This window comes from Trachypithecus francoisi, unplaced genomic scaffold (genome assembly GCF_009764315.1).
Source record: "Trachypithecus francoisi isolate TF-2019V2 unplaced genomic scaffold, Tfra_2.0 Lachesis_group10, whole genome shotgun sequence".
Lineage (NCBI taxonomy): Eukaryota > Metazoa > Chordata > Mammalia > Primates > Cercopithecidae > Trachypithecus > Trachypithecus francoisi.
In genome coordinates this window covers 39,942,749-39,969,574 of record NW_022681455.1, presented here as the reverse complement: position 1 = coordinate 39,969,574, position 26,826 = coordinate 39,942,749, and the positions used below count along the sequence as shown (strand labels likewise).

At 48.8% G+C, this 26,826-nt stretch overlaps 1 protein-coding gene across 5 annotated transcripts in view; it reads right to left on the bottom strand.

Annotated features, from left to right (window-relative positions):
- The window catches only part of DAAM2 (dishevelled associated activator of morphogenesis 2), a 115,828-nt gene that overhangs the window by 16,249 nt on the left and 72,753 nt on the right, over nt 1-26,826 (bottom strand). For 4 of the 5 annotated variants that reach the window (XM_033217055.1, XM_033217054.1, XM_033217057.1 and 1 more), the window contains 14 exons: nt 23,770-23,844; nt 23,197-23,291; nt 20,453-20,786; nt 19,359-19,469; nt 17,874-17,977; nt 16,744-16,810; nt 14,962-15,079; nt 12,851-12,989; nt 10,147-10,205; nt 9,823-10,007; nt 8,925-9,224; nt 4,360-4,467; nt 2,027-2,053; nt 907-1,013 (listed from right to left, as the gene is read on the bottom strand). In XM_033217055.1, coding sequence (XP_033072946.1) covers nt 907-1,013; nt 2,027-2,053; nt 4,360-4,467; nt 8,925-9,224; nt 9,823-10,007; nt 10,147-10,205; nt 12,851-12,989; nt 14,962-15,079; nt 16,744-16,810; nt 17,874-17,977; nt 19,359-19,469; nt 20,453-20,786; nt 23,197-23,291; nt 23,770-23,844 — 1,829 coding nt within the window. The remainder of the gene's footprint in view (nt 1-906; nt 1,014-2,026; nt 2,054-4,359; nt 4,468-8,924; nt 9,225-9,822; nt 10,008-10,146; nt 10,206-12,850; nt 12,990-14,961; nt 15,080-16,743; nt 16,811-17,873; nt 17,978-19,358; nt 19,470-20,452; nt 20,787-23,196; nt 23,292-23,769; nt 23,845-26,826) is intronic. The other variant, XM_033217058.1, reaches the window with a different exon arrangement.

Here is a 26,826-nt window from a genome sequence, read left to right as displayed (position 1 = left end):
ACTTGATAATGAGCATTTTAGTGTCGAAATAGAGACGTGAGGGTCTCTGTTCTCTTGATAATCCATCAGAGCTGATAGGGGCCATTTGGGAGTAAAAGAGATGTCTTCAATGTAGACCAAAGGGACAGGGCAAAGAGTTCCTGATCCTTTTCCTCCTCCTCATGCTTAAAAAATGCACAGCATCTCCACGGGAGGCCAGGATTATCGGCAAGCCACTAAGAGGGCAATTTCCTGCTGCCTTCGTTCTCAGAACACAGAGTTGCTCTCAGTCTTCTGACAGCGCCTCAGCTCCCACACAGCTGTCCCAATCAGTCTTGCTGTCTGGGAGATGGAGAAGCCACACAGCCCCGTAGCCCTTCCCTATCCCCTCCACATGCACCCCCATTGGGAACCTTGGGGATTCAGAATTCTTTCCACCATCAAGTGGGGGAAACTGAGGCCTGGGGCTTGTGAGAGGAAAGGGGGGAGGATGTCTCAGAGGCAGCTGGGGCAGCACTAAGTATAGTATGGGAGGTGGTGCCCTCTGACCCTGGCTCAGGCAGGAGGCCCCGGTACAGAAGCTGTGCTGTTAGCGCAGATACTGCCCTGTTTGTTCTGCAGCCGCGGGAAATGCTTAGGGGCTGAGATCATGCTGCTCAATGGCCTGAGCCAAGCGAGGCCCTCCGTGGGCTTAGAGCAACTCAGCCGCCAGACGCTGACCAGGCTGGGCAAGGGCCTCGTGACTGGGCAGAGCCTGCAGAGCCCCGAACTGCTGCTCAAGGCAGGTTCCCAGGAGACAGTTCTAGATCAATGCCCTCCCCTCCCAGGGGACAGCAGAGAGGGAGAGGCCCAAGACTGCCATCACTCCATTCCTCCGCCCCCTTTGTCCCCCAGGCATTCAACTCAACCACCTTCTTTTGCACATACTTGGAAAGAAGGATGATGCAGTTTTGGGCCCTCCGGCCGTCAATGACCGACAGCTCTTTGACCTTGCGGGAAGCCAGGTAGATGTCCTCGGTGGAGCCCAGCTCTTTCTGCAACCAACAAGTCAAGTGGACGGTTGAGGTGTGTGTTCCCTAATACTCCTCTTACCCACCCCGCAACAGCCACCTCCTACCAATCCAGAAATGCTCCCGGCGTGAGGGGAAGGGGGAAGAAAAAGACGGGGTGGGGGTGGCTAATGGCTAACTTTAAGAGAAGGTATCTGGGACTTTTCCATAGGCTCCAATGGGTTGGGGAAGGACACTGAGGAGTCTCCCAGCCTTTCTTTTTTTTAAGAAATTATCCATTCTGGACAACAAGGGAAGGGGCTGTGCCAGTGGGTCAGGGCATGACTGATCCCTGTGGCTTTGGGCAATGTGACATAACCTACCGTGTCTCCCACAGAATCAACTCCCACTCCTACTGCCCAACCCAGAGGCCTTCCTCAGGCTTATGCTGAGAAGCTGGTTGCAAACCCCCAGAGGGAACAGTTACTGACTCCTAGGGACTTCAGGTACAGCCCAAGGTGCCCAGGTAAAGAGCATCCACAAGTTCAGAGGTATGGAAACTGAGGCAGAACTCTCTCCTCTGAGTCCCAGCAGGCAGATTCCAGAGAAACCATTGATCCCGCCCCACTCCTCCTCTTGGGCCCCTGGTGAGGTAGGCAGGAGGCTATCTAGTGTGTTGTTCTTCCTCTGGGAGGTCCCTCTTGCACAGCTTCAGGGGCCACCTTGCATGGTTATGTTTGTGAATTGTGTAGTGCCTACCCTGTGTGTCCTTACAGGAAAGGCTCTCCTTTGGCCTGCTGTGTAAGACAGTAGACCTAGAAGCCTTCTCCTCATTCCAGGAGACATTGACCTTCACTGCTGCCAGGGGTCTATTTGATTACCTCCCTCTGCTACATTTCCTCTTTCTCTTTGGGGGTCCTCTCCGATACCACCCTGTATGAATGGGGGATAAGGTAGAAGGTGGAATGGACAAGTCCTCTCTGTCTGGCCCAGTACAGAGCAGCAGCCCGGGACAGCAGTTAACAGTTGGAGTGGTCAGAGCCCCAAGAGTAACTCACCTGCTGAGAAGGATTAGTTATCAGCTCCTAGGCGGCAGCCACAGCCAACAGAGAATTAAACATGCACAACATTAGCCAAGACATTTGGGGACCCAGAAATAGCATGACAGACAGGGGTATCCCTCAGCATCTACACTGTCCACTTTGTCCCAGTGAGACCCATGGTTGGAGACAGGCACCCGTAAGTGGCACTAGACAGGAGCTGCTTCTAGCACACACGCACTCACGGAGAAGCCAAACAAAGCGGAGATCAGGCAGCTCCTCCCCTCTGCCCAGTGGGACCACCACTCCCCAGTCAGCGCAGACCAAACCCCTGAGTTCTCCCACCCCAGGCTTTGCTGCCTGTGCTTCCTTTTCCTCTGCTGAAAATGTGCAGAGAGGGTAGAGGACATTCCTCCATCCTGGGATGAGTTCACCTTTCTAAATAGGGGAGGAGTCACAAATGAACTCTATCTGGAAGCTCCAGAAAGTTGTGTTTATTGAGGCAGAGGAAAGCAGGTGTCCTTGAATTTGCTCTCTGTCCCTCACCTGTCCTTTGATGTACAATGGGAACTGAAGAGGCACAGCCCACACCTCTGTTCTCCCTGACACTGATGGAGTGGAAGCTACCAACTCAAAACCTGCATGGGGCATAGAGAAGACCATGACTCCCAGGACCTCCCCCGCCCCACAACCAGCTGTGAGAGGAGGAAACAAGGTTAACACGGCCTCCGGGATCTCTCCAGTCCTGCTGCTGGGATTTTAGTCCCAGAGACTGGATGTTCCACTGAGTGAGGGGAGGCAGGTGATTGCACTGTGTGGGCTCAGAGAGGTGAGAGGGACAGGACAGGGGGCCTTTCAGTCTTAAATCTTCTCAACTCACCAAGCTGGGATGCCCCAGACCCAGTCTGTCCAAAACCCATAACCTTCTTTCCTGACTGGCCCCATCCCAGCCTCACTTCAGGGCCCTGGAGCATGGGTAGGCTGGACCAGAGCCCTGTCCTGCAGAAAGACTCTCAAACGAGGAGGTGGCCTGCGCTCACCAAGCCTGGACGCTTGCCACACACTCCTCTGTCCTCAGCCCCACTTGCGGAGAATTGGCTCCCAGGAGCCAGTGCTCCTAAGAGTTCCTTTCAGCTCCAGCAGCCTCAGCTGCCAGCCTGACATGGACATGGGGTTAAAAATGTCTCCTGGAATTAGGAGTAGAGAATCTGATGCTGTGGGCACCCACATGAAAACAAACAATCATCTGGCCAGAGCCCTAGGAGCGGCTGCATGTGTCCTCGGTCATCCACAGAGCGGGGCTGGGCAGAAAAGTGAGCTAGGGCACCCTCTCCAGCTCAGTGGGGAGCCAGGCCACAACACCCAGCCATTGCCAGGACCCACTCATTGGCAACCGGGGAAACCCTCGAGACTGAGGTCCGAGGCTAAGTAGAGAAAACAAGGAAGATGGTAGCCCAGCCCCAAGAGGGATTAGTCCCTCTGGGGCGGGGCCAGAGAGAAAGCAATTCCCTGAGGCTTCTAAGCTGGTCACTCCCTAAATTGACTTAGAGGGAAGGCCCCCCGCTGTGCTAGTTCCCATGCGGATTCCTGGGCCCCAACTCATCTCCTGAATCACATTCATTTGAGGGTGAGGTCTGAGAAGCAACCCTTTTGGCAATCCCCACAGGTACTCGGCACAGTTTGAGATTCCCACCTCAGGAACGCCCTGCGTTCTGGCAGCAACTCACCCCATACTTTCTCTGTGAGTGGAGGACCAGACTTGCTGGCAGCCACCTGCACAGAGAGCCTTGAGAGCAATATCCAAGGCCTCCCCAAGCCCAGCCCCAGCCCCAGCCCCCTGAGTGATATGGAGCAGCACCTTCTGCCTTCCTTGCAAGGCAGCATCCCCTGCTCGGTCTCATAGAGGTGTTGACAGACAGAATGTGGTGGAAAAGTGGTTTGAGAAGTGATTATGCCTTCTAAGCCTAGTCCCTGAATCCTGGGCCAGAAAGAGCAAGGGTTCACAGTGGTCAGGCCTTGTGACTCTACCTCCGATGCTCCAGGATGGAAGAGAGAAATGGACAAATCACTGTTTCAATACTTGGTGTATAAATATGAACCATAATACAAGGATGTTTCCCCCTATAGCCTGTGCACCTCTACTTCATACCTACATCCTGGGCAAGAATAAAATCATCACCTCATAAAGAATAAAATCATTCAGTATACGTGAGAAGGAAGGGAAGGAGGAAGGGAAGGAAAGGCAAGGCAAGGCAGGCAGGCAGGCAGAAAGAAAACAAGCTGAGGTTTGGGTTCAAGGGTATGGTATATGGAAGTTAAAACCCAAGAGGCCAGAGGGTATAGGGTCTTACCTGGTGCCTCTGATAAGCTGAAAACATCTTTTCAAAATCCTCTAGGTCCAGAATCCGAAATACCTGCATGTCATCAATCTCATTCCATACGGTGCCAGGGACACGCTCCTAAGAGTCAGGGTAGGGAGAAGACCCCATGGTTGGCCCAACTCCGTCATGGAGATGCCCCGTGCCTCCCTAACCCCACTTCTCTCCCAACTGCACATACTACAACGACCAGGATTTCAGACCTTCAGAAGGGAGGTGGTTGCTCCCCTCAACCTCCAACCCTCTTGAATACTCTGCTCCAGCGTAGAGGCCAGAGACAATCCCCTTCTCTTCCCTTGTGCATGGAGCCACATGTAAGCATGTTCTGGAAATCCCGGGGGGTGCTGGGAGGATGGGTAGGCAGTAGGAAAGGGGGTGCACTTCACTTTTTCCAAAAGCAAAGTCAGAAGCTGCGCTCTCAGAGTACTTCACACAGGCCCACTCCCCCTAAAGGGCAGGGTGCCTGGGAGTCACTCCTGTCCTTGGCTGCCATCATTGGAAGATTAAAGCCATACATATTTGTGATCCTCAAAGCTGCAGCACTGACTGTATTTATGTATCTCAGATGGTTGCTTTCTTTCCCAAGGGTCTTCTTTCCACTTTCCCAGATTCTCAGAAAGTGGACAAATACCAAAGTTTGGGACCTGGCACCTGTAGTGACACTGCTGAGACCAGCAAGACTCTGCCACAATTTCCCTTTGGTCAGACCCAGGGAGGGTGTTACTATCCTTTACAACAGGGTTTTACATTCCAAGACCTGTCCATTTAGGCCTTACCCCATCTCTGTGTAGGACCTTTGCACTAGGGTCTGGAAAGGAGCTGTTAGCCAAGCCAAGCCAAAAGGAAAAAAAAGAAAAAACCCTGGAAGTCTCATAGCACCCTGCTGATGGCCCATAGCACAGTGAGCCAAGCTCCTGACAGGGCGTTCCAACCCTCCCCTCCCAGGAATCCCCACCTCCTCTAGAGCTTTGCTGTCCTTCAGCATAGAATCTCTCTGCCTTCCTCTACCTAGAGCACAGCCAGGGAACCTTGTTTAATGCCTCCTCTTCCTCTTTCTCCCTACAACTCCCCCTCAGAAAGACTTGGAGAGAGAAACATACCTTTCACTCACTGTTATTTTCTTAAACTCTGGAAAGGGGAGGCTAGGCCAGAGTCGGGGGGTGGGGACATTCCTGTGGCCTTCTGAAGGCCAGGGACCCTCTCGTGGAATGCGGCTGGGAAGCTTGGAGCAGCAAGGGATACAGGCAGCTGGCCAACCCCAACACAGATGCATTCTTTTCATGGCAGAAACAACCACTGTGTATGAGTGTGTGTGTGTGTGAGCATGTGTGTGCTCACAGACGCACGCGTCGGGTAGGGGAAGGGACTAGGAGAGGAGTCAGGCTTCTGGAAAGGGGTGTGTGGGAGGCAAAGAGAAGATGAGAAGGGAATGGAATCAGCGAAGGCAGAGACGGAGCTGGCTGAAGCAGCGTGCAGCGGGAGTCTAATCTGCAGGGAGGCCTCCCTCTGCAGCTAGGATCAGATTGGAGCTAGGGGAGAGAGAAGCCTGCAAAGGTAAAGCTTCCCATCCTTCTCTATTCTTGGTGAGGCTGGGGTAAGAAGAAACGGGCTGGAGAGAGAGAGCTGGCTGTTCCACACTGGGAAGAATTTCCCATGAGACAGCCGACTAAGCCCAGGCTCTCTCTCCCTCTCTCTCTCTCTCTCTCTCTCTCTCATTCTCTCTCTCACTTCTTCCCAAACAGTGCCCAGCCCACCCCCAGCTTCTAGCATCTGCCAGAAGGACTTGAGGCTCTTCGAGGAGGTATAACTGAGGTCCGGAACCAGAAAGTGGTAAGTCTGTTCCTAACATTCCCTACATGTTGACACTCACCGCGTTGCCCTGATGTGCCCACCTTGCATAATTCTCGAATTTGATTTTCTCACCACTCTGGCCAACAGCCCATCATCTCTAGTCTAGACTCCGGGGACTTCTGCCCGCTGGAGGTATCCTTCACATGCCAGGGAAAGCCTTCTCATGTTTCGTTATGTTTCCCCCATGGTGCACTGCCTTTGGGGTCAGGCAGGCCTAGCCTGCTGACGCTCCCAGCCCTACCATTTTGTGGGACTGTGGGAAGATGGAGGGATGAGATTTTTCTCCCATGTCACATAAAAGGAAACTGAGTCTCCATGATTTTTTTTACCTCACCAAGTTGATGTGAGAATTAAGTGAGATAACATACTTCCAACATACATGGTAGGGCCACTAATAATAACCTTTTATATGAAGACTTTCTATATGCCAGTCACTGTTCCAAGTACTTTGTATGTAGGAAGTCAATGACTCCTCACAGCAATCTCTTTTTTTTTCAAGCCGGAGTTGCCCAGGCTGGAGTGCAGCATGTAGCAGCGGCACAATCTTGGCTCACTACAACCTCCACCCCCGAGGTTTAATTATCCTGCCTCAGCCTCCAGAGTAGCTGGGATTACAGGCATGCACCTGGCTAATTTTTGTATTTTTAGTACAGACGGGGTTTCACCATGTTGGCCAGGCTGGTCTCAAACTCCTGACCTTATGATCTGCCCACCTTGGCCTCCCCAAATGCTGGAATTACAGGTGTGAGCCACTGCATGGCTGCAGTCTCTTGAGATGGACATTATTATTACCCCATTTACAGATCAGGAACCTGAAGCTCAAATGATTCCATAACCTGCCCCTGTCACACAATTAAAAGCTTGGGATTGGGGTGATAAGTTCTCAAATGTTATTTAAAAGCCTTTCACCTTTCCCTACTTCTCCAAATGTCCCCCACTGTCTATTCCAACAAACCCACACTCTCCAGTATAGAAATGAAACTCTGGCCTGCTCTGGGCCCCTGGGGAATCTGTGTAGACTTCACTATTACTGGACCCAGTGAAACTCCTGAGCACACAGCTTCATATGATAAAAATATTACTTGCTTTGGCTGTCCTTCCTTCATCATTGATGTGCATGATAACTTTTTATTACATCTTTAAAATCTTACATTATAAATTGTGACAATAGGAGACAAAAATGTTATTTCTCTTTTTTTTAACCACAATACAAAATGTTATTTTCTGATGGTGGACAATGAACCTTTCTGCACAGCCTGCAGCCTTTGGTTCTGCAGAGCATTTGGCCTACTCATGTGCAGTTTGTCTTTCTGGCTCACCTCATGGCCACAGAGCACCCACAGGGTACAACTGTGCAGTGCACCTGTCACCAACCTGAACAATCTTGCTTTGAGTGCTGCTAACAGGTGGCTCTAAAGCTTAAGTAACTCAGATTAGAGATGTTATCAGAGGCCCAGGAAACTACAAATGGGCTGTGTTCACACTTCATCTTTCCACCTAGATTATAAAGCCAGAGGCAGAGGGAATTTTCGAGATCATCTCACACATGAGCAAACTGAGATACAAGTGGAGTGATTTACAGAGGTTGTACCGCTAAAGCCACACCTGGTTTGCTTAGAGCCTCGCCCTTAACTCATCCCAGGCTCTCTAGGTGTTTCTTTGAACACATTTCCTAATTTGGCAGATCCTAAGCTCTGAGAGGACAAGGGCATTTTCTTACTATTCATCTACCTGGTCTGCCATTAGGAGAAGAGCCCTAATAGATAGCTGACCACCTACTGAGCAGTCTTGCATCTCTTGACTCTGCATTTGAGCTCACTGAAGCTCAAACACAATGGTATAGTTATGAGTTCACCAAGAGCTAGTCCAACAGGCCCGTAGGATAAAGGTCAGTGTGGAATCCATTCATCCCAGCTTCAAATCCCAGTAAGCCAGCATAACTGAAACCAGTTACCATGCAGGTGTTTACCTCAAGGATAAAGCTCCTAGTCCTCCTAATAGGACTGCCATTGTGCAGAACCAGAGGCAGGGCTTGGTCCAGGCTGGAACTGGCCTTCGATTGCTAGAGGTCTAATGCAACCAAAGGCATCTCTACTCTATGCTCATGAGAGTCCCACAGAGGAATCGACCCCCACCTGTGGTTCTGGGATTGGTGATTATTAGTGGATAATACTCATTAGGGTCTCTCACTGCTAGTCTAGACATGAGGCCAGTGTCTGCAGGTTCCCCCAGGAAGATGTCAAAATGGATATGTCTTGCCATCAAACTCTTTAGTCCTTTGTATACACTGCCCTGATCTTTACCAAAACCTAGATGCTGGCCCAAGCTCTTTGCTTATTTTTCCATCCTTTCCTTCAGATGGACCCTGTCCTTGAATTCAACTCAGTGTTTGTTTTGCCTGTGACTCCATTAACCCTGGGCAAACACAAATTCCATTTGTAGACGACTTTGTCAATGTGAGCATTGCCCCATGCCAACCGTCTCTCCCAGGGTAGGTGTTCTCCCCATGGACCATGAGCTGCCTGGCACAGCAAACCCACTTTGTACATGCACATGACTGCCCTTACCCGCCACCAAAGAAAAGACCTGGAGTGGAGATCTGCAAACAAGGGGCAGGCAGGCGGTCCCTGAGGCTGACTGCCCTACTGTAGAAGAATGGGCCCACCAGCCCCTTCCCAGATGCTCACCTCATTCAGCTTCACCCAGTTGAAGGACTTCAGCGGGTGGGAGGGCTGGGGGACACGCTTTTTCCTGAGTGGGACGTCACTGCTGGGGTAGGGGTCCTGAGGGAGGGGCAGGCCCATGCCGAGGCAAGGTGGGGCACCTGGGGGAGTCGGGGGTCCCCCGGGAGGAAGGGGTGGTGGTGGTGGAGGGGGACAACAGGCGAAGGGCAGAGGAGGAGGGGGTGGAGGCAGGTCACTGGTTGTCATTGAGGAAGACAAGGTGAGTGGGCCCCCAGGGGGTGGTGGGGAAGATACAGGGCCTGTCTGTGAGGAAACAGAAAAATTGCAAGGACAAAGCCATTAGCACCGATGCCATTTAGGTCTCCCACCTTGATTCCTCTCCTTACTCCTAGTCTCCTTCTATACTAGATCCCAAATCCTACCCTTACCTTCTATACACATTTGGCCCCATTTTCTCTCTCTGCATCCAAACATCTAACACATACAAACACACACCACCATCCCCACAGAGAGACAAAAAAGTCACACACACAGGCAGTGGACAATCAGAGTCATAGCCATCACAATGCAACAACAGGATAGATCTATGCAGTTGTGTAGGTTACTGACTGCACAAGGTCTCCAGCTGAGAGAGGGAAGTGGATCCAATTCCAGCTGCACTCTGCTGTCCAAGGTGTGCTTCCTGGGACAGTGTCACCCAGAGGAAGGGACATTATTTTTCTAACTAACACACAGGTGCCACCTGTACAGCCTCGAGGGTCTCTTCTATCCTGGCCCAAGGTCTCCATCTCTCTTCTCCCTCATGCTGGGGTCCTTGGCCTTTCCCACACCTGCTCTGGCCACCCTGTCCTGAAGCCCAGGGTCTTGGCTCAACTATGTAAAGGGGGAGATGTTTGCGTACTGAGAGTTCGCTGAGCTGGGCTACCAGCTCTGCCACTTGTCCCCGAGCCTGGCGCAGCTCCTGGGACTCCCGGGCCAGCTTGTCCTTCATTTTGTTCAACGTCCGCATCATCTCTTCCTTCTCCAACGTCTTTGTCTCGCATTCCCGCTCCTTCCTCTCCAGACGGCTCACAAGCTCCATATGTTCTGGAATGGGGGTGGGACAGGAGAGGAAACAGGAGAGACTGTGAGTAATGTGGCCCCTTCCCTGGAAGGACATGGAGTTATGGGCTGGGCAGGGGAAGGGCATGTGGAGTGGACAGCAGGCTTAGGCAGAACCCCTCACCTTTCCGGAACTTCTCTGCCTGGTCTCGCCACTGTTTCACTTCGTTCTCGTTGATGAGCCTGGCCGGGCATAGAGGGAAGGGGCAATGTGATTGTTGACCATTGACTCCAGCTTCCCAGGAGACATCATCTCTCTACCCTCCAGGTAGGGACCCTGGTCTCCAATCTGTCCAGCCACATCAAGGAGGCTAGGATTTAGATTTCCCGGGTGTCTCTCCAGGTCCCCTGCCCCGTTCACATTATGTGTGTGGAGACCGTGAGAGAAAAGACCTTTAGATACCTTATAACCTGGCCCCTTTGTGATACAGCTGGAGCTACTGAGGCTCAGAGAACAGGGACAGATTAATTAATGGTAGAACTAGGACTGAACCTCAGGCTCCCAAGAGTTGTATCATGACTTGCACCTTCTTGTAAAAATAGGTTTACCTTTAAAAGAGATCAAAATATTGGCCCTACCATGGTCCAGGTTTCCAAAGACCAATGTGTAAGAGCAAGAGACATCACCCACACCAGCAATACAGACTGAGTGTGTTCAGGGTGACACAGACGACAGCCTTGTTCATGCCAAGCTCTTGAAACTGTTCAAATTTAGCTTTTACCTTGACACCAAGGCCTAACAGAGGTGAAATCCCAAAGCGAGATCCCAAGAATCATTTCGTTTACAAATCTGAGAATGTGGAAGAGTTAGACCCATGACTTTTAGACCCAGGACACAGAGAACAGAATATGGAGAGGGAGATATTTGGTGAAGACATTTCTTTGAAGAGGGCCACTGCTATTATCCCCAAGATGCTACCTCCTTCATCACCATCCAGGGAAGGGGTTCCTTTGGGCCCTCTCCTAGAGTTTTGATTCATGTTCCCTGAAGTTGGGAGGGAGGCAGGGTAGACTGGGGCCCTGCTTGGAGCCAAGCAAAGCCCTGGGAGCAAAAGAAAGAGAACATTGCTGTGCGGGGCCCTGCCAGCACTCCTAGAGTTTGTTGGCACAAGAGATTGCATGTTGCCCATGGGTCAGATTTAAGCCTCGTGGAGGAACTGGGGTGCAGTTATTACAGTCCCATGCAAGGGCAGCTGTTTCCACCTGAGCGAAAAGTGAGAACATCTACACCATAAGTCTACAGGCACTGGACTGCCAGGGAACCAGGGGCTGACGGAAGGGCTGGAAGCAGCCAGCCAGCTGGAACAAAAATCTGGCATGGCCAGCGAGCTAGGTTTTGTAGTGAGAGGCACCCAGCAAGGAACTCCTGAAGATTCCAGGAACACACTGATGTCTTTAACCATATGCCAAGGTGAGAGAGCAGGCAGCCTGTTTACTAAATTACCTTATCAAGTAAGACCTTTTCCCTTTTTCCTTCCTACCCCAGGCTGCCCCTTCAGAGGGTCAGATGGGTTAGTAGAAAGGAGGGGTGGGAGATAGAAGGGGTTACAGGGTAAACAGAACAGAGAAAAGGCAAATATCACACACAGACATATGTGCACACATACGCACGCATACATACACACCCATTCCAGTTTCCTGGCCCTAGCTGGTGGAGGAGAAAGATTTAAGGCTAAATCATGTCTAGAATGTCATGATTTTTGTCCTCCTAGTTGTAGATTTCAGACTGTGTTGCACTTGAAAGTGATCTTAGGACTTCTGTTACCCAAGAAGGGGTAAAAACTTCATTGGACCTGAGGATTTTTTAATCCTCTAGCAGTGGAAAAGATTGCCTACTAAATAACGTAATGAATTAGTAGGAAATAAAACTAAAGTTACCTTTTGATCACTTTCCCAGTTGCACTTGTCCAGCATACCAATTAGGATTTTTAACTCCATCAACATCTGACTATGCAAATGAAAACAGCAAGAATAGCTGGAAAATAATTGTCTACTTGGCTTTGGAATGCAACATAATGAATTGAGAGCCAATTTATCTCCTTTAAGGGCAAGTGGCTCAAACTCATACTGAAAGTTAAGTAAAAGCTTAAAATTAAAAATTAGTACATTAATGTAAGGCCTTCTTATTAACTGATATAAATTTAAATTTGTTTCTCTGTGTTTCTCTAGCCAAGGTCAATAAACTATGGTAAACCAGAAGGCCTTAGGCTCTGACAACCTTATCCAGCAACCTCATGATTGAATGGTCAGGTTCTACGTCAGTGGTCAGCAAACTTTCTACAAAGAGCCAGAGTAAATATTTTAGGTTTTACACACCATGCACAGTCTCTGTCACTTATACTTGTGTTTGTTGTTTAAAATGTAAAAATTATTATTAGTTCATGGGCCATACACAAATAAGCTGGAGGACTGGAGTCAGCCCATGCACAATAGTTTGCTGACCCTCGTTCTATGTTAATGTGTTTAAATTCCCCATCTATCCAACCCATGCAGTGGATCGTCGAGGGTCGAGAACATGCCCAACACACCTGTGCTGGCTGTCCAAGATAATAATCACTGGCCACGTGTCATGTGGCTAATTTAAATGAAACAACCCTTAAGGTTCAGTTCCTTGGTCATAATAGCCACGTGTCAAGTACTCCATAGCCACATTGAACAGTAACGAAATGGCACTTTTTTCATTAGCTTCGAGAGTTCTGTTGGACAATACTCCCCAAGACTCATTTGGGGATGACTGGGTTGTGAAAGGGAGCTGAGGTTTCGCTGGTGAGACCAGAGAGAGATGAGGAAGGTGGAGGAAGACAGGGCAAAGACTGGCCACTGCTCACATGTTGACGATGTTCTTGACATTGAAATTCTCCAAGGGAGCCAGGTCAGGGTCCACACCCCGCTCATCCTGGAGGACAATCTGCTGGAGGATGCGGTCCAGGAGCTGCCACTGCTGGAAGTAGCCACCGTTCCGTTTGTCTGAGGGATGACAGGTATCATATCTTTCCTGAGCCCTGGAGTCCCCTAGGGCCCCACCCTAGAGTCACTGCCTGGGCTCTGGCTGGTGAGGCATGCCCTTCTCCACCCATGGTAAGCTCCCAGTCTACAGGAAGAGGCAATGCCATTGCTGATAATGGCAACTCGCTGATTCAGTCATCTCTTGATTATCAGCAACTAGACTTCTACGGATGTGTCAGCCACCTCCCCAATATACTTCTCTACTCTCGGAAATACTTTCTGGCTGCCTTTCTTCCTTGTTTGGACCCTAAGCATACTATGCCCAGGAAATGCAGATTGCTTTTTACATTATCTATAAAAACCACCTGCTCCAAAATATTACATGCTGAATAATGAAGTCTCCAGGGAAGTTTTTTTAAAAAAAGATTTTAGTATTATCTACACTATTACTCTACAGAGAAAGATGAAGAGAAACTGATTACAGGTGTGCACTGAGAGTCAAAATGGGTTAGAGAAGTGCTTAATGGAATTCGAGAAGATTTCTTGTGGAAGTGACTTTGAACTACGAAGGTAAAGGCATAGTGTGTTGTGTGTGGTCTCATATAGTCTCACTCTCATCCCCTCTAATGACAGTCATCTGACTGGACATGGACCTTTTTATTAATAACCAAAAACTCTCTTTCCTTGGTCCTTAATCCCTAGCACTTTATCTCTATTGACCATCATAAAAATCCAACAAGTTCAATCCTGACAGCAAAGCAAACCACAATGCCTACAAGGTAGAATATTGAGTCTGCAAAGTCCCATTTTGGGGCAGAGTAGAAGAACCCATTCACATTGCCCATGGAACAGGAAACAGAGGAATCCCTGGGAGCACAAGAAGTCAGGTTTCCCAGAGATGTATATGTCCTCCATGAAGACCTTCTGCAATGAGCTTTGGAGAACTGGTAGCTTCTTAATTCAGGTCACTGCATCTATCCTGTCCACCAGTCTACTGACACATGCGTCGCAAAGTGGTATCATTTACCTTCTACCTTTTACCCAGCAAAATCGTGTAAAGCCAGGTCACTAGCTCACAGAGGCAGAACATGTTTTATCTCAACCCTTGACCCCACAGAAACCAAAATTCTTTCTACATGTAAATATCTCGCTGAGCCTCAGGTTCATTCACTATTCAAATGGACATAATAATGTGTATTCCTTAGGTCATTCTAAGATTCAGAGACGATGTGCTAAAGGACCTCACGTCATGCCTGGCTCAGAGTTGGCACACAATAAGTCACAGTTGCCATCACTGTCACTATGATTGCTGACACCGCCAACATCAACCATTATGGTGGGCCACACGTGTTTTCAAAATATTCTCTTTGTGAAGAGCTTAAGTACCAAGGGGTACAGTTAAAGCTCATTTCAAATTGCATTCTGGAGTGGCTATTAGCAATTATGTACAATTTATTCAATCACTGTGCACACCTGGATCTTAAGAACTTAGCCATCTGCTCCCGTAGATGCTGACATTTGGTATTTGTAGGCAGAAGCAGGGGCAAGAGTGTACGGGGGAAGCCAACAAGGACTAGATAAAGGAGTTGATAAAACCTTAAGAAAAAAACAAACATGTTCATTCCACACCTGTGCTACTCCCCCAAGCACAAAACTTTTTGGAACTCCCCAACATGTTGATCTCTCCCCCATCATGAGCTGAACGCTGAGCTATTTAATTTTGTAATGATCAAGCTACTGTTTCTGGACTAGGATGTTGGAGTTTCTCAGGGCCAAGTCCCCAGCTCCTTCCCCAGATGACAGTGGAAGACCTGGCCCCAAGGAGGGAAGGAAAAGCAGGGGCCTCCGTCATGGGGCCTGGCCTCCCAAGAGCAAGTGCACAGGGAGATATGGTCACACTCCCCAATCCAGGGAGGTCCCGAAGTCTTGTCTCAACCTGCCCCACGTCAAGGCTCAGGCCAGTCAAGGGAAGCAGCAAGTACAGGGTACTTACAAGGCATCTGCAGGCAGTGGTGCAGCACAGAGAGCAGGCAGGGGTAGGCCTCCGTGTACTTCAGCTTCCTGTGGATCAGCTCGAACATCTGGGAAGCACTCTTGGTGTCGATGTGGACCTGGGAGAGAAGAGGGCACAGTGATTGGGGGGTAGGCAGCAGAGGAAGTCAGCAGGGGAGAGAAGAGCCTGCTTCCCTCCACTACGCCCTGTCTCATAGGAAAGGTTTTCTTCCCCTGCCTCTGGCCCAGGCTTAGAAAGAGAGAGACAAAAGGAAGAGGGAGATAGTCAATTATGTAAACTAGGGTTTCTCAGTCTCAGCACTATTGGCATCTTGGGTCAGATAATTCCTCGTTGTGGGGGCTGGGGGCTGCCCTGTGCATTGTAGGTTGTGTGTCAGCACCCCAGCCTCTCCTTAGCAGATGCCAGTGGCACCCCCTCACACAAGTCAAAATGTCTCCAGATGTTGCAAATGTCCCCAGGGGAGATGAGAGCAAAATCGCCCCTGCTTGAGAACTACTGATCCAAACTCAGGGAAGGGAGCAGGGGCATAGAAGATTCAAAGTAGCAGGTGGCATGTGGCACAGGTCCACCACCTGGGTTCAAACCCCAGATCTATGCTTTAGTTGTACAACAACAGGCAAGCTGCTTATCCCCTCTAACCTCTGTTTCTGTATCTATAAATCCAGGGCTTTTGTGAAAATATAATGGGATGCACTCAGTGGCTGTAAAGCACCACCCAAAAGTAGCTTTCTATTTGGATAGGGATTTTATAATACAATAAAGCAGAGTTGCGTGCTTTCAGGGTTGCTGAGGCTAAAATGAAAATACAATTTAGTTTGCTAAGCATGATCTGGTTAGGGATGGGGAGAGGGGACTCAGGAAGTTGCTGGAAGGCAGGGGAAAGTCAGCCCAGGAAAGGTATTTGAGACTAATCACATGTAATAACTTGCTCCCTTTCCTTTGGGGGTTTCAGTCTCCTCCTAGGCCGATGCCTTCCCAGGGGAGGCTTCCACAGCCAGCATACTGCCAAGGCTCTGGAAGTGGGATGTGATGGTTCATTTTAGGCATCAACCTGATTGGATCCAGGGATACCCAGACAGCTGGTAAAGCATTCTTTCTGAGTGTGTCTGTAAAGGTGTTTCCCAGAGACTGGCATTTTATTCAGAGAACTGAGTAAAGAACATCCCACACCAGCTCCACGACAGCACAGGGCCTGGAGACATGGCTGTGGGGCCACCTAGAACCCTACTACCATACTACCATCGCTCCATCCTGTGGGCTGCTCACCATCCAATCAGCTTAGGGTCTGGAGGAACAAAAAGGCCAATGAAAGGTGAATTTTCTGTCTCCCTCTTCTGGAGCCAGAACACCCTTCTTTTCCTGCCCTTGGACATCAGAACAGTAGGCTCTCCAGCTTTTGGACTCTAGAACTTGCTCCAGTGGCTCCTTAGGTTCTGAGGCCCCTGGCCTTAGACTGAGCCATGCTACTGGCTTCCCTGTTTCTCCATGCAATAACTCCAGCCTGTCATGGGATTTCTCAGCCTTCATAGTTGTGTGAGCCAATTCCCCTAATAAATGCCCTCTCATCTATCTATCTCTATATGTATCCTATTGGTTGTGTTTCTATGGAGAACTCTGATTACAGGACCTGGCCATGGGGGTGCCCACCAGGGACCCAGCCCACACCAGCCCTGTCACAGCACAGGGTCTAGAAAAGTGGCTGTGGGGCCACCAGGAACTCTATTGCCCTATTGCAATCGCTCCACCCTGCCGGCTCCTCACCATGTCAAACCTCCTGGCTAGCTCCAGGTCATCCTCATTCCGCACCATCTCGAAGAAGTCTAAATGTCTAGACAGAATGGGGAGGCAGAGAGAGTAGACGTTACAGCCAGGACACACCCTTGGTTGAGGGTTACAGCCCCTTTGAGCCCCCCACTGGCTAAATCTGAAAGCTTCATTCAAGCAAGGTGAAGCCAAAATGGGAAAGAAGCCACTGTTTGTAGGACACCCACTGTCTGACCTTTATAAGATCCCATGACCTTCCTTCAGGGAGGCCAATCCGGGGTCCCTTCACCTTAGAATGGGCTTCTGTACTTCGGCACTACTGACATTTTGGGCTTGCTTATCCTTGGTTGTGGGAGGCCGATCTGTGAGGATGTTCAGCAGCATCCCCAACCTCTACCTACTAGATGCCAGCAGGACCCCCTAGTGTGACAACCAAGAATATAATGTCTGCAGGCATTGCCCAATGTCTCTCAGTTGAGGACATCAGCCCTATGTCTATTTTCCCCAGTACTTGCATAGGGTCTCCAAGTCAGCCCTCAAAACTAATCTCTCCCTCATTTTCTATCCTCATGCACACATCCACTCATTCCACCTCAAAAGGATCCATCCTCTGTCCCTTGAAACCTAGTGTAATAAAATAGCCTAAACGAATGGGACAGAACCAGTGGGGCCTCACTGGTATCACATGGGAACATAATTGTGCCCTTGGATCAACAAGGGCTTTATAGAAAGCATTTTGGGTGGGACATTTCTTTGTTGAGCAGGAAGGTTCTGTGGGACATTTAGCATTCCTGGCCCCCAACAACCAATACCAGTACTGCCCACCACCAACCAGTTTGAAAACCAAAGAACACCCTCCCATATTTCCACATGCCCCCCAGGGGGCAGTACTGCGATGGTTGAGGGCTACTGGGTTCACCTGTCTATAACATCGGAGATGAGACAAGCCGGTCAGCAAAGAGAACAGGCAAGGGCACCCCTGCCCCCCACAGAACTGATTCTGAATCTGTGCTGGGTATGGCAGCTGGCCTCCAGAGGGAAGGGCAGCCTTCATAAAGGTCCCACCCCTCCCCATCTGAGGCACTGTCCCCGTAGGTTTGCAATGGAGATGGTTGCTTGGACCTTACTTGTCCAGGATGGCATTTTCATGTTGCCGGAGCTTGTCAATCACAGGCTGTATCCCCAGCATCAGGAATTCATACCGTAGATGTAGGCGGAACTCCAGATTATCCTGGGGGTCACCAAGGGAGGGCCAGACTCATTGGCAGATCTCAATTTCCACAACATCCCCAGTGGAGCCCTCATCACCACCCTAGCCACAGACCCAACACACCTCCCACAGCTAACTCACCTGGAGCTGCTTCAAGTCCCAGAGTTCCAAGAAAGAACGGAGACCTTATTTCTTAGACTAAAGCAACCCTAGCTTCTTTTAGGTCTCCTGCCCCACTTCTTTCAAGCCCCTTGCCAGTTTTAGCCTTCAGCATCAAAGAGCAGTGTTGTAGAGTGACATGGAGCACAAGCTTTGGAATCAGACAGATCTTGGATCTGGTCTTGTGACCTTGGGAAAGCTTTTAGTTTCCCCATTTGTGAAATGGTCATAACATGACTAATCTACAGGGATGACACTTGTTACAATTCCCTGATGAGGTGTGGTTACCAGCTAATCAGAGCACATGACAGCCATGAAAAGCTGGTACCAACAAAGGTGATGTTAGCACCTGAGGGGAAGATTATTCCCCCAACCGGCCTTCCCTAACCCAGGGCATAAGGACAAATTGTTTAAAAAAAAAAAAAAATTGTTTTCCCAGCAGAAAAAAAGGGAAAGTAAAGATCATTAAATTGCTCCCTTTGTCCCTTCTGTCCTTCAAGTTAACCTTGACCAGGGCATCTGATTGCCTTAGAATTTGGAACGTTCACTTGCTTTTCAAGTTCTTCTACTGTTGCTTTTTTTTTTTTTCCTTTGAGACAGAGTTTTGCTCTTGTCCTCTAGGCTAGAGTGCAATCACACAATCTCGGCTCACTGCAACCTCCGCCTCCCAGGTTCAAGTGATTCTCCTGACTCAGCCTCCCAAGTAGCTGGGATTACAGGTGACTGCCACCACACTTACCTAATTTTTGTATTTTTTTAGTGGAGACGGAGTTTCACCCTGTTGACCAGACTGGACTGAAACTCCTGACCTCAGGTGATCCACCTGCCTAGGCCTCTCAAACTGCTGGGATTACAGGCATGAGCCACCACTCCCGGCCTGTGGCTATTTTTATACTTCAAGAATCCCATTCTGACCCCAAAAGTAAGGGAAACCAGAAGGCATACCTAACAGAAGGCACTAGAAGAACATGACCAGCCAACCAGAAAACAGTCCAGAAACAGCTCTCTACAAACAAGGTCCCAAACTCGCCCTCCTCCCACCAATGACTCCCCACCACCCTGAGCCAGCATCAGCCAGCTCCGCTCTGGGTCTATTCACAATGCATGATGCTACCTATGCAGGCAACTCCCCAGGAGCCCTCCCGAGTTTAATATCAAAAACAATGATTGGGGAAGCAACACACACACACTACCCCAGGTCCAGAAAGTCAGGGAACAGCAAGGGCAAGGAGAAGGCACCCACCTCTCCAGCTCCAGCATTGAGGACCGCATTGATGAAGGACATGATGGCTGTTTTCAGATTCACTTCATCCCGGTACCGGCCCAGACTTCGGTCTAACTCGTTCAGCAGGGTCTAGGTGGAAATGCAGGACAGAGCAGGAGAGGCTGAGTCCCCTACAAGTGTGGCCTTTTTGCACCTTTACTCCTGTCACCTCCACTACCTAGAATACCCCATCTGCTCCCTCCATCTCATCAGGTCTGTCCAATTTACTCTGGGCTGCCCCAAACCTCACCTCTGCCTAGAAAATTCCCTTGCCTCTCCTCACCTCAGTGGTAGTGCTGCCTCACTTCCTCTCCACTCAACCTTTGGGGCTTGGTCTACATGGTTGAGGAGTGCTTCAGTGCTGCTTTATCATCGTGCTCCAGCTGTTTACAGCTCATATGTATTCCCTGCCTAGCTCCTTTATGGTATGGACACTGCTTTTATCCCTTTTCCATCTTCTGCAAAGAGTCAGGACCCAGTTTTGGGCAATAAACCATAGGGTTTGTAACATCAGTTCACATCTCTATGGACTTACTCTGTGCCAGGCACTGTGCTAAGACACTTCATATTTACTATTCATCTCATCGACACTTTTCCGGGCAGGTCAGGGAAAGAAAAGAGAATAGCATGGCTGAAGCCCCCCAGGGATGGTCCCAGTGTCCCACATTAGGCATTGGCTCAAGCATAGCACCTAAAATCTCGATCTCAGCAATTGCACTCAATTCAACAATTCTTGACTGAGCCCCTATCATGAGCCAGGTGTTGAGGTTGGAGATGCAAAGCCCCGAAAATAATGCAGGCCAATATTCCAGCTTCCAGGAACCCAGTGACTAGTAAGGAGGACAAGTCCATTTCCCAGCCAGTCTCATAACTCTTAAGGCCCTGCATGTGTTTTTATACAAGCCTTCGAGGTCCCAGTACTCTTCGCCTGTTACCTTCCAGGAGCAGGCATGCAGACCACATTACCTTCCTTTTCCCCCAGTTTCTGCTGCAAAGAATCTTCAGGCTCTCACTCACATATGACATCCTCCGTCCCACCCAGCTGGCATCCCGCCTCTAGCCAGGCCCCTTACCTGGAAGCGGGTTCGCTCCGCTGCGTACACCTGATAGTGCAGCATGGCCTGCAGCACCTTCTTGTGGCCACCAGGCACGAGGCACACAGCACCCAGGATCTCCAGCACAGCCACCTTGGTCTTGCTGTTCTCTGTGCGCAGGCTCTGGGCTATGGTACTAATGGCCTCAGGCTGTGCCAGCACATGTGCCCGCCCCTGGGAGTTGTTCATCAATGCTTTGATGCAGCCGATGAGCGAGGTGTGGATGCGGCTCTCACAGGTGGCGTGGTCCATGCTCCGGAGAAAATTTAGCAGACAGGTCAAGCCCTCCAGCTCAATGAAGCGGGTCACAAACCTACAAATCAGAGCCATTGACAAATAAAATGTATTGTATTCGCATATGATTCTGCGTACACTTTGCAAATAGTTACCCCCTTACCTGTGCACCACCATGCACCTTTTCCCACCTACAGTAGCTACTTGGCTTATTTGTAGTTTATCTAAAGCACTGAAATCCTATCATCTTCACAAAAGACTTGTGTCTTATTTGCATTTTAAATACTGTGCTTTTGCATATCATTGTCAGTTGCATAGCTAAAATGGTATGAATGTGAAGGGGATGATCATGATAATTATCAGAGCTGTTAAACCTGAACACTCCTCTCCAGTGAGGATGGAGATTAAGAGAATTACAGTCAGATAACAAAGAGGACTTCCAGATAGGAAGGCCATCAGAGTCATCGAGTCATGGGGTTAAACCTAGGGAAGCTACATTTCAAGGGATCCTAAAGAAAATAGCAGAGTTATCTATCTTGAATGTTAGCAAAAAAAAAAAAAAAATTAAAAACCATTAAAACCCATTTAGCTCAGGAGTTCTTAATTTGGAGTCTGTTCTGCTGAAGAATCTATGGCTAGCATTCACAGATCCAAGGACTTGGGTGGGAAAAGAAAATTACATTTTTATTTTTGGTAACTTCTAATTAAAATTTAACATTTTCCTCAATGATGAATATCGGCAATAAATGACAGTAGTATTAGCATAATCTGTGACTCTGTCACCCCAAGAAATCACAGCTATTTTCATACCAAATTACAGTTGTACCAGGTATCTCAAAATACCATTTGCACTCCTCAGTACTTCAAAATTATGATGGTTATCAGACTCGCAGCTGGCTCTTGCTACTTAAGGTATAAAGAAGCACAATTCATTGCTATCTCACTTTTATTATTTGTAGCTGTATTTTCATTATTTGTTCATCCTATCTTTGTATCTATTGTTTAAAACATTTCTGAGAAGCAGTCCTTAGGTTTCACCTGGGCGCCGGATGTCCATGGCATGCTCACACACACAGGTACCCTTGATTTAGTAAAATAATTAATGATCTAAGAAAACTCTTATAAATAACATTACTTATCCCAAGTGTATTTGTGTTTATGTTATTGTACAAATACGCCTAGAAAATAAAAGAATGTGCTCTCAGACTAAGTTGTTAACAACAGGTATTTTTCACTTTTTTCTGTTACATGCTTTTCTGCATTCCATAAACTTTCCACAATGACAATGTGTGACTTTTGTTATCAGAATATTATTAAGGGAAATTACAATAAGTTGGGGTAGGAAACAAACCTGACAACTTCCCTTCAACCCTTGTATTTCCTGACTACCTCATCCTTTCCTCTCTCCCCTTCCCATTCCAGAATCCCACCACTACCAGAATGACAAGACAATTAGGATGCTCCCATTCTTCTTGAGGCTGTTTCTAGTCTCCTGGGGAGAGAGCTCAGCTCAGACAACATAGACACCCCCACGCAATGGATGGCTAGCTCTTTACCAGGGGAAGAGTGGAGGGCGGCTCCTGATTGTTTGCTCATTTCCATGGTGTAAATGCTCCCAGCATAGCCAATTTCAAGCTACAGACTGATGTCATTGAATGCAGAGTTGGGAAGAGATCCATATTTCATAGTGTTTCCATGCACATACAATGCATGTAAACTCAAAAGTATACATTATAGTAAAATGTAGAAAAATAATTAGGTAATTTGGGAGTGAAGAGTTTCAAGTAGTTATTACCTTTGTTTTGATATAACTTATTGAATCTTAAACTTATACAATTGAAATTTTAATCATAGCTACGTTTAACAACCAGCTTACAAAATTGCTGAAAATTTGACAGTCGGCGTTCGCCAGCTGGTAAGAGCCAGTTCCAGCACACCACGGGGCAGACCCAAACACAAGGAGACCCACTTTGGGCCCCTGGGAAGGGAAAGGGGTCCTCCTATGGCTCCAGGACTTCTACCGCTTTTCCCATTCTAGATGGCAAATCCCATCCAGAGACACCACACACCCCCTAGTGGTTGGAGTACTTCTCTACCTGCGCGTTCCTCCTTTCCTGGATGGGGCACTCACCCTGCCCCCCCATCCTCAGATGGCTCTTTCTTATGTACCTTGTCCATTTGGTCACCTTCCTATTCTATCCCCTTACCAAAAGTAAATCAATAAATTTTAGAAAGCACTTGCCCTCGATTCCTCTTTAGAGAGCTCCTCAGGACCTGAGGTTTATCCTACTTTCCCAGGCTTCTCTCCCCTCCTCCCAAGCCCTGGCAGCCTCCCAGGAGAGGAGTAGGGGCTGGGAAGTGAAGTCAGGTGAGGCGGAGTTGGCCAGGAGGAGCGGCATGGGAGCAGAGCACTGCACAGGGCTTCAGGAAGGCAAGGAGACCAACTGTGAAGGGACTCAGCAGGAAGCAAAAGGGGGAAACTGAGTTACCTCATAGGCTGTGTCCGGAGGGCTGTCTTCAGGTCTTCCACAACTTGGTTCCTCATCTCCGTCTCCTCCTCATCAAACGCGTACAGACTCTGCATCTGAGGGCCAGCAGGTAGAAGGGGGCAGAAGTCACGCTGGGCTGCCTCTCTCCCAACCCCCTGCACTCCAGCCCAGGTGTGACCCAGGGACCATGCTTGCCTCAGAAAGGGTGAGGCCTCAGGGAATGGTTTACTGAGACCGAATGTTGGCCCCTGGGAAGACCTAGGTTCTGGGCTGGGACTTCACTTTCCTCATCTGTGAAATGGGAAGAACTACTGGCCCGGTTTATTTTCCAAGTTTGTGTGATGCCCAAATGGATTTTAAAATGTTTAAATGGTTGGGGGACTCTGAGATTGCACAGAGGAGGGGTGGATTACCTTAAAATTTCATGAATAACTGGAAAGCTGAACTCCAGTGAGTGGGCAGTGGGGCGCAGAGGAGCAGGAGAAGGCAGTGTGCGGGGGTGGGGGCTGGGGGATCACTCTCTGCCTTAGCCTTTTCAGGTGGGGGCAGGGCAGGAGAGGGGCGGCCACTCACCGCAGCCATGGAGTTGATGTGGTCAATGTAATAGTCAGGCCAGCTGGTCGCCAGCTTGTTGGAGTCCTCCTGCTCCTGAAACCAGAAAAAGGACAGCATGGACCAACAGGCAAGGCAGGCCCGTGGCCTGAGATCCTGAGCTTCATTCAATGTCAGCAGAGGGATTCATTTCACAGCTCTGCCCACGTGGGGTGGGCTGGAGGAAATTACATACTCTCCCAGGCTTCTGTTTCTCCCTTGGTGAAACACAGATGATGAACATTGACTCTCATGGTCAGCCAGTGACACGGGCAGAAACCATGCAGGTGGATGTACTTTCAGTGAGCAACATGCACCATTTTTTAAAAATTCTTTTCTCTTGTTCTGTTTGCTCAGCTTGTATTTAATGAAATATAATTTCCTGGCTGTTAAATCTAATTCAAATATGTGTTTATTTTTATACATCTTTTTACTTTTTCTGATAATCTCATTCTCATATTTTACAAAAGTATTGGTCTGTGACAGTTGGGAAATTTAAAAGCTTAGTCTTTCAGGTAGTTCTAGAACACTAATAGAAAACACTTGGCACATAATAGGCACTCACTAAATAGTAACTTTAGAAAAAGAGAGAAATTTCCAAGGGGTTGGGTTTTGAAAAGACTCAGGAGACCCCCTTAGGCCTGTGATTTAATTCCTGGCAAACTCCCGAATGAGGGGGATGTGCAGCGGGAAGGCAGAGCCCAGATCCGAAGACCTCTGGCCCAGTGCTCAGCCCTCAAGAGACAGGCTTGACTCTTCCCCAAGTAAGGGCAAGAATGATGGGAGTTAAAGAAATATTAATGTTGACTGAAAATCCAGCCTTCTCCAGCCAAATGGATCTGCTTCTGGGCCTCCCACTCGTCCTGCTCATTCCTGTTCCTGTGCCCCAGGTCACTTTGGAGGCTCCTCCCCATCTGCTTTCTCCACTCTCCTGCTTCCAAATCGGCATGAAAACTTAACCTCCTCCAGACCCTCCTTGACAAACCACCTCTCTGCCAGCTGCCAGCGGGCCCTGCAGCTCTCAGCTCCATCCACTCGATGTTTTCTATTTCGTTTCACAAAATACAAATTTTAGACCAGTAAGAAAGCTGCTTTGTTTGGGTCTTTATGACTTCACATGGTTAACAGGGTTATACATATTAAATTCTCCATGACTGAAGGCCAAACATTCTGTCTTCTGCCTTGGGGAGGGGAATCAGCACCAAAAACAATTGCGTCGGCAAACACATCCTTTCCTGCACTTGCTGGCTCATCATTTACCCATGCCATGTGCACTGAATGGGGACCTACTAGATGCCAATCACCATACTGAGCTCTGAAAGTACGGAGTATGGACTAAAGAGTCATGGTCTCTGCCTTCCATGTAACAGTCCAGTACCAGAGAAAGGGTGGTCAATGTTCTACGGTAGAGCTGCCCATAGCAGACCTTGGAGGGTGATCCATCCAACACAGAAGGCTGTTGGGGGGGCATGAGTGGTCTAAGAACACTGGGTTATTAAAGAGTATTACAGCTAAGACAGGTGGGGAGGTTGTTATAGACAGAGGAAGTGCCATGTGGGAAGGTAGAAGGGTGTGAAAGTGTGTATGGGGAAATTACAGTTTGGTTTGGAAGGCAGTGAGAGATGCCCTTGTATTTTAATAAATCTTTTTTTTTTTTTTTTTTTGAGATGGAGCTTCACTCTTGTTGCCCAGGCTGGAGTGCAGTGGCATGATCTCAGCTTACCACAATCACTTCCTGCTGGGTTCAAGTGATTCTCCTGCCTCCGCCTCCTAAGTAGCTGGGATTACAGGCATGTGCCACCATGCCTGGCTAGTCCTGTTTTTTTTTTTTTTTTTTTTTTTTTAATAGTAGAGACGGGGTTCTCTATGTTGGTCAGGCTGGCCTTGAACTCCTGACCTCAGATGATCCACCCACCTCAGCCTCCCAAGGTGCTGAGATTACAGGCATGAGCCACTATGCCTGGCCCTTTTTTTTTTTTTTTTTTTTTTTTTAGTTGTAGAAGAGACCAACTTAAGGGAACTCCATAGTAAATCAATTTGGAAAATAGAGAATCATGAGATATGATCAATTACTCCTGAAATTTCTTTCCTTCCTTCTTTCCATGATTTGAGCTTTTTAAAGACCTGCTTTTCTCACAATGAGATGCATAAACACAGAATGTTATATTCTGCAGGTGCTTAATAAAGCGTGCATTGAGTATACTAGACAATGGCTTATAGTGTGTGCAGCCCATGCCTCTTGTCACAGGTCCTCAGCCTCTAGCACTATCCTCCCCAGCAGTCCCGGGTTCTAGCAATGGGCAGTCACTTGCCATAACTGACTGGGTGGGCTATGGGTGAGTCTTGCCTCTCTAGGCCTTCTTGGCCTCATCTGTAAAATAAAGAATGAGACTGCATCAACACTGGGTTGTTTTCCAGGTTCCTGCAACTCTGAAATGGTGTATATTTGAATCCTCCAATGTTATAAGGTCAGTCTGGCTCAGTGTGGAGCCCTGGGGATGGGATAAATGTCTTTAGCAGGAAGAGTAAGAGAAGAGCTATGAGGGGGCACAGCAGCACGGAGAAGACATGGCTCAGACTCTGCCCAGACCTTCCTGTCTCCTCCCAGGAGGGAGGGAGCCTGAGCCTCAGGCATGGGAATAGCCAGGCTCTGGTCCCCAAACACCAACGCAATGTAGGAGGGCAGAAGAACAAGTTTTAGACTTGGGACTCGAGTCTGAAAACTGGGAGGGTGGAGGGGAGAGGAGGAAAGTAGGCCATGAAAAGAAAATTCAGGAGTAAAAGAAACAGAAAGACTAAAATAGAAAGGGGGAAAGAGAGAGACATAGAGACAGAGGCAAGCTGAAGAAACACAGAGATGGAGACAGCAGAGAGAAGAATGCACAGCCACTGGGGAAGCAGAAGGGAGGACATCAAGTCCAATTAAGCTGGACTGGAGCCCAGCGTACCCCTTTCTAGGGAGGGCCATAGCAGGAGGCTAACAGCATCTTTGAATGAGCGAGAGGAGAGGGAGGATATGCTGAGGAGGACAAGGACTGA